The sequence below is a fragment of the Lycorma delicatula genome, chromosome 1 (assembly GCF_047948215.1).
Source record: "Lycorma delicatula isolate Av1 chromosome 1, ASM4794821v1, whole genome shotgun sequence".
NCBI classification, from domain to species: domain Eukaryota; kingdom Metazoa; phylum Arthropoda; class Insecta; order Hemiptera; family Fulgoridae; genus Lycorma; species Lycorma delicatula.
In genome coordinates, this window is record NC_134455.1 from 160,068,722 (window position 1) to 160,086,081 (window position 17,360).

At 32.9% G+C, this 17,360-nt stretch overlaps 1 protein-coding gene across 1 annotated transcript in view; it reads right to left on the reverse strand.

Annotated features, from left to right (window-relative positions):
- The window catches only part of LOC142317695 (multidrug resistance-associated protein 1-like), a 203,261-nt gene that overhangs the window by 75,048 nt on the left and 110,853 nt on the right, over positions 1-17,360 (reverse strand). Inside the window, exons 19-20 of the mRNA XM_075354243.1 lie at positions 6,376-6,466; positions 3,493-3,682 (exon numbers count right to left, since the gene is read on the reverse strand). Coding sequence (XP_075210358.1) covers positions 3,493-3,682; positions 6,376-6,466 — 281 coding nt within the window. The remainder of the gene's footprint in view (positions 1-3,492; positions 3,683-6,375; positions 6,467-17,360) is intronic.

A 17,360-nucleotide genomic window follows, 5' to 3' on the forward strand; every position in this document is an offset into this window, starting at 1 on the left:
TTAGATTTCTTATAATTTGGTTAATATTTACAACCATTATATCCCAATATGTCAAATTACTTTCTGAAATGTACTTTTTAAAAATTAATCATAGAGAATGTTTGTAATATACATCAAGTGAATAAATTCACTCCAATATTTTGGTTTACCTGTCTTGGGTGCTCATTCCAAATAGCTTTAATGCTAACTTAAAATAATTAATGCATTATAGTACGTGTTGCCTCTAAATAAAATTGATAATTTGGATATATTTGTTGACTCTATATCTAAATTAAAACTGACTTTATAAGATTGAGGTTGAAAATAAATGTAGTTGTATATTTTTGTCTTTCTAGCAGCTTCCATGGCAGTTCTTATATTTTATTAAGCAGTTAACATTTGCTAACACGTAGATATGATTTAATCAGTTTTAGGAGAGAAACAGTTTTTGCGGTATTTGTAGTTAAATTTTTCAAAGTTGGAATAATTATATTAGTTTACAGATTTGATGAAATTGAAATGAAAATATATCTAAAAAACTAGAATTGCTCCTTCAGAATGTTTTGTAAAAGTAAACATAAACAAACAATCATAACTAGTAATTTCAATATTATCATTAATGAGATTGAAAATTTTTAACAGAACAATAGGTCCTATAAATTTTAAGTGCTTTAGAATGAAATTTAGTTTTAAGTTACCAAAACACCTATGTTAAAGAATATATTCACTACTGATGGTTTTATAGTTAATAATTTATGTCTGTGTACACCTGTGATTGTAAATTATTATTCCACAATGCTGATTTAACTGATGATACACTGTAAGCTGTCATATTTTTATAAAAAGTGCTTGTTTCTAGATACATCTTTTTAATTAGAAAATGCAATTTTGCATGAAGAATTGAATTTTAATTGAGAATACTCACAAACTCACCATTTTATTTCTCTATTTTGAGTAAAGAAAACTGATCATCTCTGAAAAAATCAATCATGATGGGTGGAATGAATTATAAACTTGACTAATAATAATGCTCAGATTTTAGCAGATCCTTTTTCTTGCACTGTAAACCAGTCATTTAATAAGGTATTTTTTCTGAAAAATTGACTTGCATCTGGCTATTTTTAAGGCAATTCAAAATACATCCTAAATAACTGCAGATCAACAGTTTTACTTACCATGGTTTCTACGATTAAAAAAAAAAAAAAACAGTTCATAGTTAGATTTGTTAGTATTTTGAAAAACTTGGAATTTTTTCTCATTCCTAATTGGGGTTTTATGAAAGATAGCAACAAAGAATTGGCAATTTCTAAATTAATTAATGAACTGTTAAATGCTCTGAATAGCTAAGAGTGTTGGTATTCTGTAATCTATCTAATGTGTTTGACTGATATATTCATGACTAAAACATTTTAATGAATATATGAAATGGAACTGAACTTATAATTTGGAAGAAGACTGATAATTTGAAACTATTTGAAAAACAGGGAAAAGAACTGCTGTTTCAGTAGATAAACTGCAATTTTTCCTTCAGGGCAAAGGAAATTATTTAAAACAGAGTGTTCAACTTACAATAGGCCCTATCAATTAGTTTAGTCAATAAATAATAGTTTATTGGCAAACACTTATGTAACAAGTTATAGAAGGTGTTGAAAATGATGTCCATCCACTTCTCTGGACTTGTCAACAATTTTGATCATGTTCCTGGTTACTCCTGTAAGCTGTACCCTGGCTATTTCCTGGATAGCAAAATGTTTGTTTTCAATTCCTGCAGGGCGTGTGGTTGTTTCAATAAACAATTTCTTTCAAGTAACCTCACAGAGAGAAGTCTGGAGTAGTCATATCAGGAAATTTTGGTGATCACAATCCTTTAGAAATCATTCTTCCACCAAAAAAATCCTGTAGCATCTCCATGGTAGGGTGAGCTATATGGAAAGTAGCGCTGTTCTATTGCAACCAGCAGTCACATTCATCCCTTGCAGGAAGGGTATGAACTGTTGAATAATTTCTTGGTAGACAACAGCAAACAGCAACTACAGCTTTTTAAAAAAAACATGGATCCTATTATTTGTTGCCTTGAAACCGCACACCATACGCCTACTTTTGTGGGTGTAGGGGAGATTCAGTAAAAATATGTGGGTTTTCAGTACTCCAGGTCCAGTAGTTCTCAAATCAGCTGATTCTCAAGTTTAGAGTTCTATGGTTCAAATCTTATTAAATGTTACTTTTACATAGATTTGAATACTAAATCATGGATACCGGTGTTCTTGGGTTTCAATTAACCACACATCTCAGTAATGATTGACCTGAGACTGTAATGGTGGTTCCAGAGGCTAAACAGAAAGAGAGAGAGGTCTGGTAGTTCTGACTATTAACGTACCCACAAAGGTGAACCCAAGCTTCATCTGTGAAAAACAATTGGTCTAAAATGCCTCCTGTTAAAGCCCATCAGGGCTAGGAATGAGGGGGTGGTGACCGGAAGCATCACAAGGCGGGTGTGTCTTCCCCTATGGGGTTGGGATGATCTAAAATGTCTATGTTGCATCTAATGGAGTTTTTGAATCATTGACAGTGGTGAACTCTTTTAGCAGAATCAGTATTGTTAGCTAATGGAAAATCTGCATTTGATAAGGATAACATTTCAGCATTCACATCACTAAAGTCTGAACTGCACCTAGTGAAATGTTCTTTTCCCAGATTTATGAGGAGAATTGTAATTGCCATTTTAATGTCCTGTATGATCTGCATCATCAAAACTGACCTGTGTTGGGTACATTTCTGATCTCACGCCAACCTGTTTTACAATTTTTTTAATTATCTTCTGAATAAATCTTTTCACTGGTGCTTCCTTTTCAAATTTCTCCCTTAACTTTTGCTGACAAACATAAGAGTTCATCTTATGTGCTCAACACAGACTGGTAATACTGAAATGTGCAGGTCCATCTCACACCAATATTTGCATTTTTACAAATGTATGTATTTTGTATAAACTACTAAGTGATGGGGCTTCTTTTAGGTTGAACACCTGTATAAATTCTTTTCTTTTTATCGGATGATTAATTAACCTCATATGTTTGAAGCTTATGAATAAGAAAAATGAAATATTTGTAAAGATATAAAAAATGCCATTTAAATATATAAAAAAATTAAATCTTAATTATGCTTGACTGGGAGTATTACAGATAAAAATAAGCAAATGAAGCCATCATTTTAGTGGCCATGAAGCCATCCTTAAGAATATAAGTTTCTATAAAAGGTTGAAAATTAACTTTTCTAGCTGAATAAAATGGTGAGTCATAATCAACGTAGTTGTTAGTATGGCCAATTTTGGTATGAAAATAAGTAAGAAAACAGAGATTAAAGTATACTCATAGTTCAGGTAGATTTATACTATCTCTGTTCTTCTGAAGAGTATATGAAGTTGTTTTAAAAGCGACAGTGTACTAATCATATTAGTTCTACATTAATAAATAAAATAGTAATATTGATATAAAATCAAAAATTCAGATCACTAACTTTGTCCAACACCAAAACATGCGTAACCAATGAGGAAAACTGTAGAACTGACATGCTTTCCTGTATAATGAGAAAGCCATACATTGCCTCCACACAAAAAGACCTGATATAAAGTATATAAGGTTAGCATCACGATTACCAGAGTTGCCCCCATTGATTGTAAATAATCCTTATAAACAGTCAGTTTAACCTGGAGCAAAAGAAAATTCTTAATTATATCAGTAAATGTTCTTTTACACAAATATAAAGTCAGATTCATAGATCAATATAACAACATGCATATATAAATTAATAATATCTTAAATTAATATTGGACAAGAATGGAAAAATGCTTTCATTAGCTAAATTTCGAAAACAAAAATTAAATTTTTAAGAAAAAATAATTTCTCTAAAAATCTGTTCTTTCACGCAGTATCTTATGAAGTATGATGCAATAAACTTAAAAAAAATGAAGACATCAGTCTCAGTCATAAAGCCTGATTATAAACAATAGTTTTAAACAACATCAAGTTAGGTAACTTAAAAAATCAGTTTTGGGAGATTAGCTTACATTCAATAAAAAGAAACTAATAGTTTATCGTTTTTATTGAATGTAAGCTAATATCGTAGGCAGGTCAACAGCCTACAGTGTCTTGAATGCATAAAGTATAAGAAGCTCTGGTTATCTTCTCACTCTCATTTAGTAAGTTTCAGGTATTCATATCATGAAATCAGATTTTAGCTACCCTCTGCTGACAGCAAAATTAAAGTTTTTATTTAAGAATTTCCTAAATTAAACAAAATTTACTATAAGAAGCTAATACCTGCTTTCTAATAGAGTTTTGAAAATTCTGGCAGACTAGGTCATTGACATTCAAATTCAATCTGTATATGATCTTAATAAGTACATTGATATGTCTTTTAATTTGATTGAAGTTTTTGTATCATGGTAACAAATTTAATTTTAGATTTAAGTCTTATAGATACCCTTAATTTGTTATTTTACCTTTTAAAAATTAGAAGCAATTTCATTAAAAGGAGTAAAATATAGAGAGTTAATCTAAAATGGTGGGATGCCTATGCATTTTCAGATTCTATGTGTGGACAAAAACTATCCTATGAAAAAATGTTGATTTTCTCTTTGTTTTCCTTATGAATACAATTTTGTGTTTATTAATGAAAAATGTATACCTCAAGATCAAATTAAGATCACAATATTTAGTACACATGTTTATACCAAAGTTGTCAAGCAAATAAAAAATTACAGTGTAAATATGTTCACAAATTTCAAAATGGGGCCATATCAGTTTTTTATATCTTGGTAATCCTCAGTTTTATAATATTACATTTTTATTTGCAAGAATGTAAAGCATTGGTTTTGTGAACAAAATAGCACCTAAGCTTTGAAAATCAGTTGACAAATAACCAAAAGACAAATGATATAATTTTTTGCCTTCTCCTTCTCTATTAAATCAGCTACAGAGGTAGTTTGTTTCAATAGGAATGTAGTTGTAAACCTTCACAACTAGCATATTTGGAGTAAGGAGAATTCTCATACTTTCTGCCAGAGTAGCCATCAACAAAGATTTTCTCTAAACATATAGGTATTGTTAATAAATTATTAATTTGGTCCTGTGGTTCTAGAACACTGTCTAAATAGAGTAGATTATCTCAACCATTTCATAGATCTTCCAGATTTATTGGAAGACCTACCTCTGGAAATAAGTGGTTTCATCATGATGGTACCCCAGCTCATTTCAGCCAGTTGGTAGTACCTCCATGAAACTTCTCCTGAAAAATGTATAGGTCGCGGATGACCAGTATCACAGCCTGCCCGATCACCCTACTTGAATCCTCTTGACTTCTACCTTTGGGCTCATTTAAAAAATATTATTTATTCTACTCCAGTCCTAAGCATTGAAGATCTAAATCTGAAATTCCAGAATGAATTTAATCAAATAGGAATACTCCTGGAATTTTTGAGCAGGTAAGATCATCTCTCAGAAGAAGAGTAAAAAAAAACTTGTGTAATTTTTATGGTAGTCACTTAGAACAACTCCTATAATTGACTTTTAAAACAATGATAATTACTGTGATTTAAAAAAATTAATTATCTTAAAAATGATCTTATTAAGTAAATTGTTACATTTCTCAGATAAATTTTTTTTTATTAAATTTATCTTGAAAAAATTATTACATGCTTTGAAACTAATTAAAGAAATAATATTAAAATATAAATGATAAATCAAAATAGTTCACAATAAATGCATTTTGTTCACAATAAATTGCTTAATATTTTTGCAAAAATGTCATGATAAAGTAGTTTTTCATTCAACTTCTGAGATTGACTCCCTGAAAGTTTGACTTTTTTTCATCATTTAATCATCAAATACAGTCAAAATAACCTCAAACTTTTTTTGGTCTTAAATTGAGCATAATTCAAAAACGACTCTACAACTCTTCATCAAATTGTCACATGCACAACTTCAGATTAACATAGTACTGGACTTTTCTTCGAAAAGTCAATAAAAAATAAATTCTCTGTAATTAGGTATATACCGGTTTTGATGACAAAAAAAAATGAATGAACGGAAATATACAATATTTAACCTAAAAAACTATGTGATCCTGCAAGTGTAACAATATTAACAAACTAAAAGAAAATTGTTGTATAATGTTAAATATCACCCTGATCAATCTTGTTTGAATGATGTCAATTTGACAAAAATTTGCTGATAAATTAACAATTTGTACTAAATTGCATTCAACAATTAGTTTCAATTAAACAAATTAGTTTCAATTTAACAAACAATAATGTAGGATAAACTGACTCTTTTAAAAATTACTTAATAAAATTAAAACTAAAACTAATTTTACTGAAGGAGAAAAACCTTTTATTCTTACTTTGCCACTTTCGGTATATTCCTCATCAACAATTTTTTCACAAGAATTTACAAAAGGTTCAGAACGTTCATCCAGAACTGAAGGTGTCTTACTGTCAACAAAATTCTGCTATATGAAATACTATATATAAAATCATGACAGACACTAAACAAAAATTAATATATTAATTTTTTTTCAACAATATAATGTGATTTGATGTAATGATTAGGATCGGACTTTATAACTTTTCTCCAAAATAACAACTTTAACAAAAGTCAGATCAAGCCTCCACAAGGTACACCTGGATATATCAGAAAAAAATAAGATAAATTTGTCTGGGGAACTGAATCTAAACAAATTTCACAACTTCATTTATCATCAAGTCATACTCCATTATCACCTCAATAGATCACATCTAGAGTTGTAACTAATGAGACCACAAAGAGATCTACAATGTAAAAGTTCTCCAAGGAGTAGATAAAGGCTCAGATCACTACATAGTCAAAGTTAAAATTAAATTCACTTCCCAAAGGAAGCAACAAAACCAAGCCCCTAAAACTAAAAGAAAAATGAGACTGTACCCAGCTAATTAAGAATGAAAATTACCAAAAAGCAACCAAACTATAAAAATCTGTTGTACTTCATGTTATAGTTAATAAGTGTGGTCATTATTTTAATTGGTGTCAACACAGAAGGCTTGAGTTTTGCAGTTTCTCAGCTTAAGAAGCTACAACATGATGTCAGTTTTCTGTCAGACATCATCTGGACAGATGAAATCAGTTTGTCAAACAATGAGATGTATAGCATTAAACAGTGTCTACTGATTTACCCAAAATCCTCTTGATTTATCCAAAATCCTCTCTTATAAGAGAAGGCTATAACCAAATGCAATTTTCTGTTAAGTATTGGTGCATGATTCAAACAGTAGAATATTAGCTGTAAACTTCTACCATGGGAAGAGATAAAGATATCTTGAATTTTGGAAGATATTTTGCTGAGGTATAGTGAGGATGATTTATTAAATGAGATGAGACACCAGCACACAATGGTGCAGAAATAATATTTTTAAATACATACTTCCCTGGCAAATGGATTGCCACAAATGGACCATACACATAGCAATCATGATTCTCCATAATACATTGTAATATATTACTCAAGAGAGGAATTCAGTTACTGATTCTGGTGTACCAGGTTTTCTGGTGATAATTACTACCACGGGCAAAATTATTTTCATCAAATCATTATTTTAAAATAAAATTATAGTAATTGTAGAAATATATATATATATATATATATATATATTTAAATTTGAATAATTATAAACATATCGACCACTATGCTAATTAAATTAAAAAAATAACAACTTAATCAGCACAACACAGTACTAAAAAAACTAATACCAATAGTGACTTTCACGGGATCTTGCATCATCAGTCAGTACAGAATTGTGTACCGACTTAAGATGCAACGTACTGAGAAAGTTGACTATTGGCATTCGTTTTTTTTAGATTTACTGTTAGTATATTTGGTAGTTAAGTTATTTTTTGAAAAAAAAAAAAAATATATATATATGTACAAGTATATATGTATTTTACTGAAATTAAACTTATTAAGACTCATATTATTCTTCTGTTCTGTTAAATTATGTTATAGATTCTATTAATATAAACCATCTAATACAGAATATTGAGATAAGATAACCTTACCTTAATTCTATCATGAAAGTACTTTTGCGGGATCCTGCATTCTCAGTCATGAGTGAAATATTTAAACTGCATATTAAAAATTAAAAATAGAAAAATAATGAAAACTGTTTATTAATTTATTATATAAGTGTTGCGATCTGTTGAAGTTTTTATAAGACGGTCTCCATCAAACACATTAACAAAGAAACTACCTTACAACCAATGCCTAATAAGACACAAAAAATGGACATATACATGAAGTATTTATACCCTAACAACATCATTATATAACCATATAATAAAATATTTATTATGATGGTTATCAAGTAACCATAGTTTTATGGTTTATCAAATTGAAATTTTGTTTGTATTTATTAATTTTAATACTTTTCTAATACATTTAATTTCATCTTTGTTAATTTCTAATATTTCTAAATTAGTGTTAATATCAGGAATATAATGTTTATTGTTTATAGGATGGTATGCCACATTAGATAATTTTAGAATTTAATTTTAGAGGAACTAAAACCTAATCTAGTTTTAGAGGATCTTTGTTATCCCTATATAAATACCATCACAATCATTACATTTAATTTTATTAACTTCACAGTGATTTTTTTATTTTATTAATACATTTGTTTTTAAATATTTTATTATATGGTTATTAGGTTTGTATGGTGGTTTAAATATTTCTTTATTGTTTTAGTAATGTTTTCAGTGATATTATTAGTGTATAAATACTTAGTTACTGTGTATATGTTCACTTTTTTGTCTTATTATATATTTGTTGTAAGGTTGTTATTTTTTATAAATATTATTAATTAAAGTATCACATCCATTTTCAACTGCTATATATTTTATAATGTTTATTTCATTATTTTACTTTTTTTTATTATGTTGGTATATGATTGCTGTAATAATCATATTTGTATAAGTGTTAATTTTACTAGACCAAGGGTAATTATTTCATTTTTTTATGAATTGTTATGTTATTATATGTATGTTTTCTATACTGATGGTTTTTTCAGTTTGATTGTCTTTCTTTATTTCTATATTGATCTAAATAATTTAACATTCTATTATTATCTATCTCAAATGTGAATTTAAAATGTTCATTAAAGTAATTTAATTTATGTTATTAAATGTTTGTTCATTGTTTATTACAAGGTTACATATACTGAGAATATCAACATATCATGTCCATACTAAAATTTATGTGTTTGTGATGCCATGCACTAATTTACTTTCAACATTATGTAAATATTATTTTTGACATAATTGCTGATAGTGAAGTTCCATAGGTAAGGTATATTTTTGTGTATAGTATTTATTTAATTCAAGATAGTTTGGGTGACACATATTTCTTAAAATAATGATGATACCTTTAAATTTTGGATCTTCTTAGTTACTTTTTTATTTATTTTTACCCAATTTTTCTTAAATTAGTTTTATGATTATAAACCGCCAGGGGGTGCTACAGTAGATATGTTTCTTCAAAACAATTTTTGAATCTTTCTTAATCTTTCTATCTCCAGGAAGGCTACATTATTGTATGGATTATTAAATAATTTGCGCTGGTCAATTATACTAAACTTTCATCATCATCATCATTATCAGCTTATAATCGTCCCACTGTTGGGCACAGGCTTATTAATCTTTAAAAAGTAATAAATAAAATATACCCATGACAAAAAAATCTTAAAACCTCAAATAATTAAATAACTGTATTTTTACCTCATCCTCTGTGACATTGTGATATTATTTTTAAGAAAAAAAAAATTAAAATTTTGATTGACCATCACATATGACCCATAGACTGCATAGATAAGCTTTAGATAGTTAGGAAAATATTAACATGAATAGAGTATGTTCAAAAAACTGGTTCTGAAGCTGCTCACTGATAATAGAAGGAAATATGAATTGAAAGCACTTTAGGAAATTCAAGATGACATTTTGAACTATCACAGTCACACAGTCATGAAACATTCTGTATATGTATTTATACCAAGCTTCCCATCACAGCTTCACCTGTATTATTTGGTTACTTGTGAATCCAGTAGTGGTCAATTCTTTTATTTTATGTTCATTAGGCAAGTAACCAGAGATAGGTGCAGCCAGTAACACGGTAACACATACAGTTACGGTGGCAGTAGCTGTGTTAGTTGGCCACAGTGTCATATACCTTTGCACTCCTTCAAAAAATTGAAATTAAAAAACCCTAAAAAATGGTTTTTAAATATTTATCTGAAGAGTATTTGCAAGCCCAAATCTACTGAATATCTAATTTGCTATAGTCAGAATTGGGAAAATTTACAATCATTGTTTAAAATTTGTTTAACTTTCTTCATCCCTTCTTAAGGTCGAATTCAAAAATGCAGAAATTGGTTTTTTAACATGAAGATTACAATCACCAAAAATCTGGTTGATTTCTTCATTTGTTACCGAGAAATTAAAAAAAATCAGGGTTTAACATAAAAAATATCAAAAATCTATTTTAACACTTTTTTTAATCACTGAATTTCAAAAAATGTAGAAATTAATTTTTGTACATTCATATCAAGATTACATACACCAAAAATGAGAATATGAACTGGAAAACCTGCAGGATTAAAGAACTCAAATTTCTGGAGATAGTGGACTCCATCTTCAGTATTGATTACAGAATCTACAGATGGATGGATATTCCTTGCTTTGTCCTTCAACTTTTTCTAAAATCATTATTAATTTCAAATGCAGAAATATTTCGAGGAGTTATGATAGATCTTTTGCAAAGCCACTTGTACGGTTTTTCTAAAAGCTTTCTAATTTCTGGATAAATATTGAAAATGAAATCATCCATTGTATGCACAAGGGTACCAATGCTTTCATCGACAGAAATATAACTATCATTGTGAGGAAGAGTCCTGTTTCCAATTTTTAGTAGTTGTAAGAGAAAGTTAGCATTGCCACCCCCAAGATCAACTCTCATATTAGTCCTTAAGGTCATAATGAGGGCAGATTTCCATAAGAATTATGATTTAAGACATGCCTGAACAACATCAGCCCCAGTTCCTCTCGTGATGACAGGCATTGTTTGCCAAAATTCTCCAGCAAACATGAAAGTTATACCACCCATTAATTTACCGCATGATCTAACATCTTGAAGGGTTCAACCAATGACTTCAACATGAGCTCGATGACTTATTGTGCATTCATCCCACATTATAGATTTAGCGTCTTGCAAAATTTCTCCAAGCGGACCATTTTTACAAATAGAACAAACAGATCCTTGCCCATATGCAACATTTAACATAAAATTTAACCGTAACTTAAAAGTAGAATGTGGAATGTTTAGTCTTCCCACCATTTATAAGTGTAACAGCTATTCCTGATGATGCTTTTTTTTAAAGAGGTGGAGGAACCCCATTTAAGGACGCCTAGGCAGTGTTGGGCTTGCTAACAGTTTCCACAAGATGTTATTAAATGCATATGTGTTCCTGCACACTACTGTCTAAACCTCCACCCCTGGCTACCCACTCTTCCTGGTAGAGCTGGTGTGTATTACTTCTGGAAGGGGGGAAATACGCCCTCACACACATTCAGACACCACAGTCAACAGACACCAACCTCACACACCCACAAGGTATCTCAGATCAGACTAAAATCACACCACACACTCCATTGACATCCATTCATCACTCCAGAATACATACCTCGCACCGCACACTCCACACATCACATCAATCAGTCACATAAACAAACTCCTCACAGGCAATTGAACACTACAGCATACTTACCGTCGGACGCGGGAGCGGAGTGCCCACGGCCTTATCGCACCCAGGCGACCCCCACACGGCGCGCGGCTGAGAACCCCTAGGTTCTCAGCCGCGCACCTTTCCGCCTCCGCATCTTCCGACAACCCCTTCTTGGCCTAGATTTTCCTCGATAGTGCGTAATTTTGTCATTACCGCTCTTACAAATCCGGAAACGGCAGACCAATATTCTTCACCATACAGCATAATTTCCATTAGTTCCTCTGGTTCAAACATTACGTCTCTTCCAATGGCTTCCATCATCTCCTCTCTTTCTGTGTTAAAAGGAGGACAACAAAAGAACACATGGAACATAGACTCCTCAACCTCACAGTCGGGGCATCCATCCGAATAATCCAACCGAAAAAGGAGTAGATATTCTCTAAATCCCCCATGGCCTGCCAGCAGCAGAGTTAAATTAAAATCCTGCGAGCCATAGATTCTTCTGGACCATCTTCCAGATGGTCTTTATTACTCTATAGGTCCACCTGCCCGTCTCACATTCGTCCCATCTTTCTTGCCATGCTCTCATCAACTCCTCCGTGATTACCAAACTCGCCTCCGACTGAACCTCGCCTCCAAACTCTACCTTGAATCCGACTGAGAAGAACATATAGGCTTTTTTAAGCCTTCTCCTGCGAGCGATCGCTAAGTCTACGGGAAGCATTCCCGCCAAGACCTCTGCAGCCTCTAGAGATACAGTTCTGTAAGCTGTTGCAATCTGGAGGCAGCACCTCTCCGTAAGGCCTCAATCCTCCCGCTGTACTTTCGTACCGCATCACATCCGTCCAGATTTCTGCACCGTATGCAGCGTGCTATATTCAACTCCTGTGAGTAACCTTCTCCGCAGTTGCCCCGGACCCATCCCAACCCCGTAGGGGGAAGACACCCACCTTGTGACGTTACCGGTCGCCACACCACCTCTGTTCCAAGCCCTGAGGGTCTTTACCGGAGGTCGTCTCTAGACTAACTGATTACATTTCACAGTCATCATCCAGGCCTCCGTCGGGATACCACCGATGTAAATGCCTCGGCAGACATTTGCATCAGTAAAATAAATATCAAATTTCGCCTTCACGTAGGCCTCAAACGGACTTCTTCACATCAAACCTAATATGATTCCCTCAAACTAACTGACCGAAACCGCGGAAGCGCGAACCCCGCGCATAGTAAAGATTTGACAACACCGTTTGTGACTGTGAATGCCTCAGAAAACGAACGAGTTTAAAGTTAAATCAGTGCTACACTTATACCAATCAAAATTATGTCTTACGCAACATAGAAATTCAGACCTACACCCAAATAAGTCGACCAATTTTGGTCACCTAACAAGAGGAACGCAACCTCATTCCGGTTCGCGCAGGAGCCGGGGACACACCTCGCACCCCCACCCGGTCCAGTCCAGGTGTCTCGCGTGGCATTACCAAGTCACGATTAGGACTTCTAACTTGACTGTAAGTAACCTCCTCCGCAGTTGCCCCGGAACCCCACAGTTAGGTAGAATTCCTGTTATACGACACATGACTCTCCGCCTTTTCAACAGCCTCAATGGCATGCCTTCCAAATCTCAGCCGGTAGTCAATCCATACGCCTAGATATTTTATTAAATTCTTTGACTCTATTCTTCTCCATCCACCTCGACTGACAAGGTAGGTGGTTTACGCTTGACAGAGGATATAACCACAAACTCGGATTTCTCCGGCGCCAAACTGAGTTCCGCCTCAGTCATCCATGCTCCAACTGCAGTGTAGGAGTCCCTGATTTTGCTGGCGGCCTCCCTTCGGGTATCCGCGTCTATGACAAGTGTTATGTTGTCTGCAAATCCATTATCGTTGCTTTAGGGGACAGTGGAACGCTAAAAACGTAGTTATCCGGAATAAGCAATATTCCAGAGTGTTGGTCCAAGGACCGACTCCTGAGGAACACCCGTATCGACCATCACTCAATCAAACCGTCTTCCACCTCACATATGAATCTTCTATCTGCAAGATACGAACAAATAATTCGCACTAAATATTTCGGTAAGCAAAATTCCTGCAGTGCATGCCTGATCACAACATGGGTTACACTATTAAACGCATTATTAACATCAAGTGAGACCAGGTCGCTTTCAGCACCTTCTTAACTAAGAAACTGTATGGTTTCCTCAAGGGGACCTCCTCTATCTCTTGAAGTAAGCATGTCCAACATTCTCTCTTCCTAGCTTTAATCATCCTGGACAATTCCTTCCTGATGATGCTACACCGGTTACAACGTTTTTAGTTGAGCGAACTTGAGGAAGAAGCAGATTAATTAAGAAAGTGAACCCAGTGCCTCCAGGAGCGTCTCAGAAAAAATCTTTGGGTTGTTGCTAGCAACACTATCATTTATATCATCAAACGCCAGACGTTGATCTGGTACTAATTTGGCAAGATTAATATTACGAAATTCTTTCTCGAAAAATGTCTTAACAGGGTGTCATAAGCATTAATAGCTTCTTAATTATCACGTGTTGTAGGTAAACCGAAATCGCATAAGTATTTCTTACTTAACGTAACAATATTTTCAATCTCAATGAGACCTCTATTCAATATTTCATCTGAAATTTTAATCTCAACGTTATTGGTTTGTCGGATTTGATGTAAAATGTCTTTACAAAAATCTTTTTGGAACATTTCCCAGGATGTTTAGGGAGGGCAGGATGACAAAAAACTAATATAATTGCAAATAATTCTCTTAATTTATGCGAAAACTGTCAAATAATAGAATCAGCAGGTGTGTCTATCCAGTGATTATCAATTTCCAATAAGCCAAGTGCAGCGCAAGCAGCTTTATATGTTTGGTGTAGCACACCATCAACAGTTTTCAAGTAATGAAATGATGTAGATCCTTTAACATTATGCAATAACATACGCAGATGAAAGCATTCACTTTGGTTTGGATGAATTGTACATATTCTAACCAGAACAGCATCCTTTTTTATTCCAAGTTTCGCGCTTTCTTCTGCTAAACTTATTATTATTATTATTATTATAGTGTCTACGAAGTTCAGGATATAACAGTGTCTTGGCGATCATCGGCTGAAAAAGCTCAAAAAAAGCAATAAGAGTGGTCGTCTGTGGACTTTCAAGGACTCGTCGGAGATTTTGTTCAGTGAAATTAATACGTTGATAATTTTCTAAGTGAACCGCTAAGTGAAAAATAGTGGGATAAGTGGAAAGTCAAAAAATCGCCAATCGCCCTTAGATGTACATATATATCTGCCATTAATGTACTGACTCAACTCATCTCTTTGATTTTCAACCGAAAAAGTAGCTTGTGCTGAATCTTTGGTAATATAGCTGCAGATATATTGAATTGCTTGCACGGAGTTGCAAAATTCAACATTTATGTTGATTATTCAAGTAAGGTGACAATAGCGGACAATTTGAACGATCCATTTATTACCAATATCAATTATGTTACCTTGCATGTTTACAGTTGTCATATGACCTCCGTCCTCTGGGCTTCTCCTACGAAAGTTGGGTAACCATCATCTGCAGTTTGAATGTTACAAATGTATACTCCAGGATACGTTTTTGAACATTTTTCATTTATCATGCAAGGTGATGACCTTGAATTTGACCTGAAATTTTAAACATAGGCATAAAATTCCCTTCTACAGTTTGTTTAGCACCGAAAGAGGTCATCTAAAATGAAGTCTTGTATTTTCCAACGTTATCGAGAAAACGTTTTGACAAAAGATAAGATCCTAAATTAACTGTTGATTGGTTTTGGTAGCTCATTAAGTGTAGGAAGTGAAACTTTTCCACCAGAACAATACATGCAAGTGCTTCATCTTTCCAGTATTTTGCTGCATATTTTAACCATTGCACCAGTTTGTAAATCTTTACTGTTAATATAATGCAAATGAGGATCATATTCAAAAGTAGATCTGAACTTTAAAGTGGCTTTCCTCTATTGTATAGCATCGTAAAATATATCCTCACGCTCTTCCATAGTCTCATGTAAACGCCATGTAGACATTCGCCTCGCATCTATTGATTTTCTACCTATATTACACCTCTTTCGTTTTGGCATGATTTTAGAAAAAGAATTCAACAAATACTGCCAAAGTAGATCGATAAATAAATAAATTTGAATAATCAAATATTTATGGCTGAACTAATTTTGTCAAAATCATTCATTCTCTATAAAATATGATGGTGGGTGGGTTTCTTTGTTTGTCGTATGAGTTCACATTTTTATTTTAGCTGCTTTTGACGCAGAGCGGACCAATCGTGGTGCGCCAGACGGCTGTACACGGCTTCCTCCACGCTAAAAGCAAAGTTTTACTTTATGCTCTCTCTCCCGCCAGAAGCAGACCGTTGTCAATTAATTTACAAATTAATTTAATTTCTAAGCGTGGATAATTTTTATTTATATTTTACATTTGAATTTTATTTACTTATTATTTATTAATTTTATTTATTTATTATTTTTTTAATAAAAGAAAGGGATGATTAGTAAATATTTATCAGTAATAAAAAAGGACTCTTTATTTAGCGTGAGAGATCCGTTGCACAAGGCTCCCGCTAGAAGCAGTCCGATGCCAATTAATTTTTCAGATTAGTTAATTTAATTTCTAAGCGTGGATTTCTTTTGGCTTGTCGATATCGCCATTAAGCTTGAAGCTTGTGCGTGGGATATGGAAATGTACCGTATTAAAGTGCCATGCCTGACAGGGATTCAAACCCAGAACCTCTGAAAGAAAGGCTGAAACGCTACCACTTGCGCCACGGAGGCCGGCAAATTATTATTTATTAATTTTATTTATTTAATTTTATAAATTTGAATAATGAAATATTTATCGATCAACAAATACCGCCAAATTAGATAAATAAATAAACAAATTTGAATAATCAAATTCTCATTTTCTTGACAAGGGACAAGATTATCTGAAAAAGAGCTTTTGGGGATCCTGTCTGAGACCATACTGTCTGATCAAGAAGCTGTTAATCCCAACTTTTCTGTTAGTGATCCTGAATGTAATGATGAATCAAAAAAATTAATTAAATTGATTTGGCGCCTATAAATGAATCTGTTACTGAAGAGGAACAACAATTCAGCAATGATACACTATTATCAGATTCGCTTCAGTTTACAGAACCTATCAATTTTCCTGCAGTTCAGTGGGGAAAAGCAGATCGCCCAGCTACACCTCCAGCATTTACCCATGACAGTGGTCCAATGTCACTTGTAAAAGAAATAGATTCCAATGAATTGCCTTCTGTAAAATTGTTTCAGCTTTTTATTTCTGATATCATAGACCAATTAATTTATTGCTTAAATCTATGTGCTCAACAAAAATGCATTTACTACTGAAAAAACTTACAAATCTGCCAATAAATAGGGAGTAAATTAAACTGTTTATTGGTATAAATATTTTGATGGGTATAAAGTAGCTGTTCAGCTATAGAAATTACTGGTCCTTATACCCAAACTTGCACGATACCTATATTAGCAAGACAATGAGCATCCACTGCTTTGGGTGGCTGCTTTCTTATTT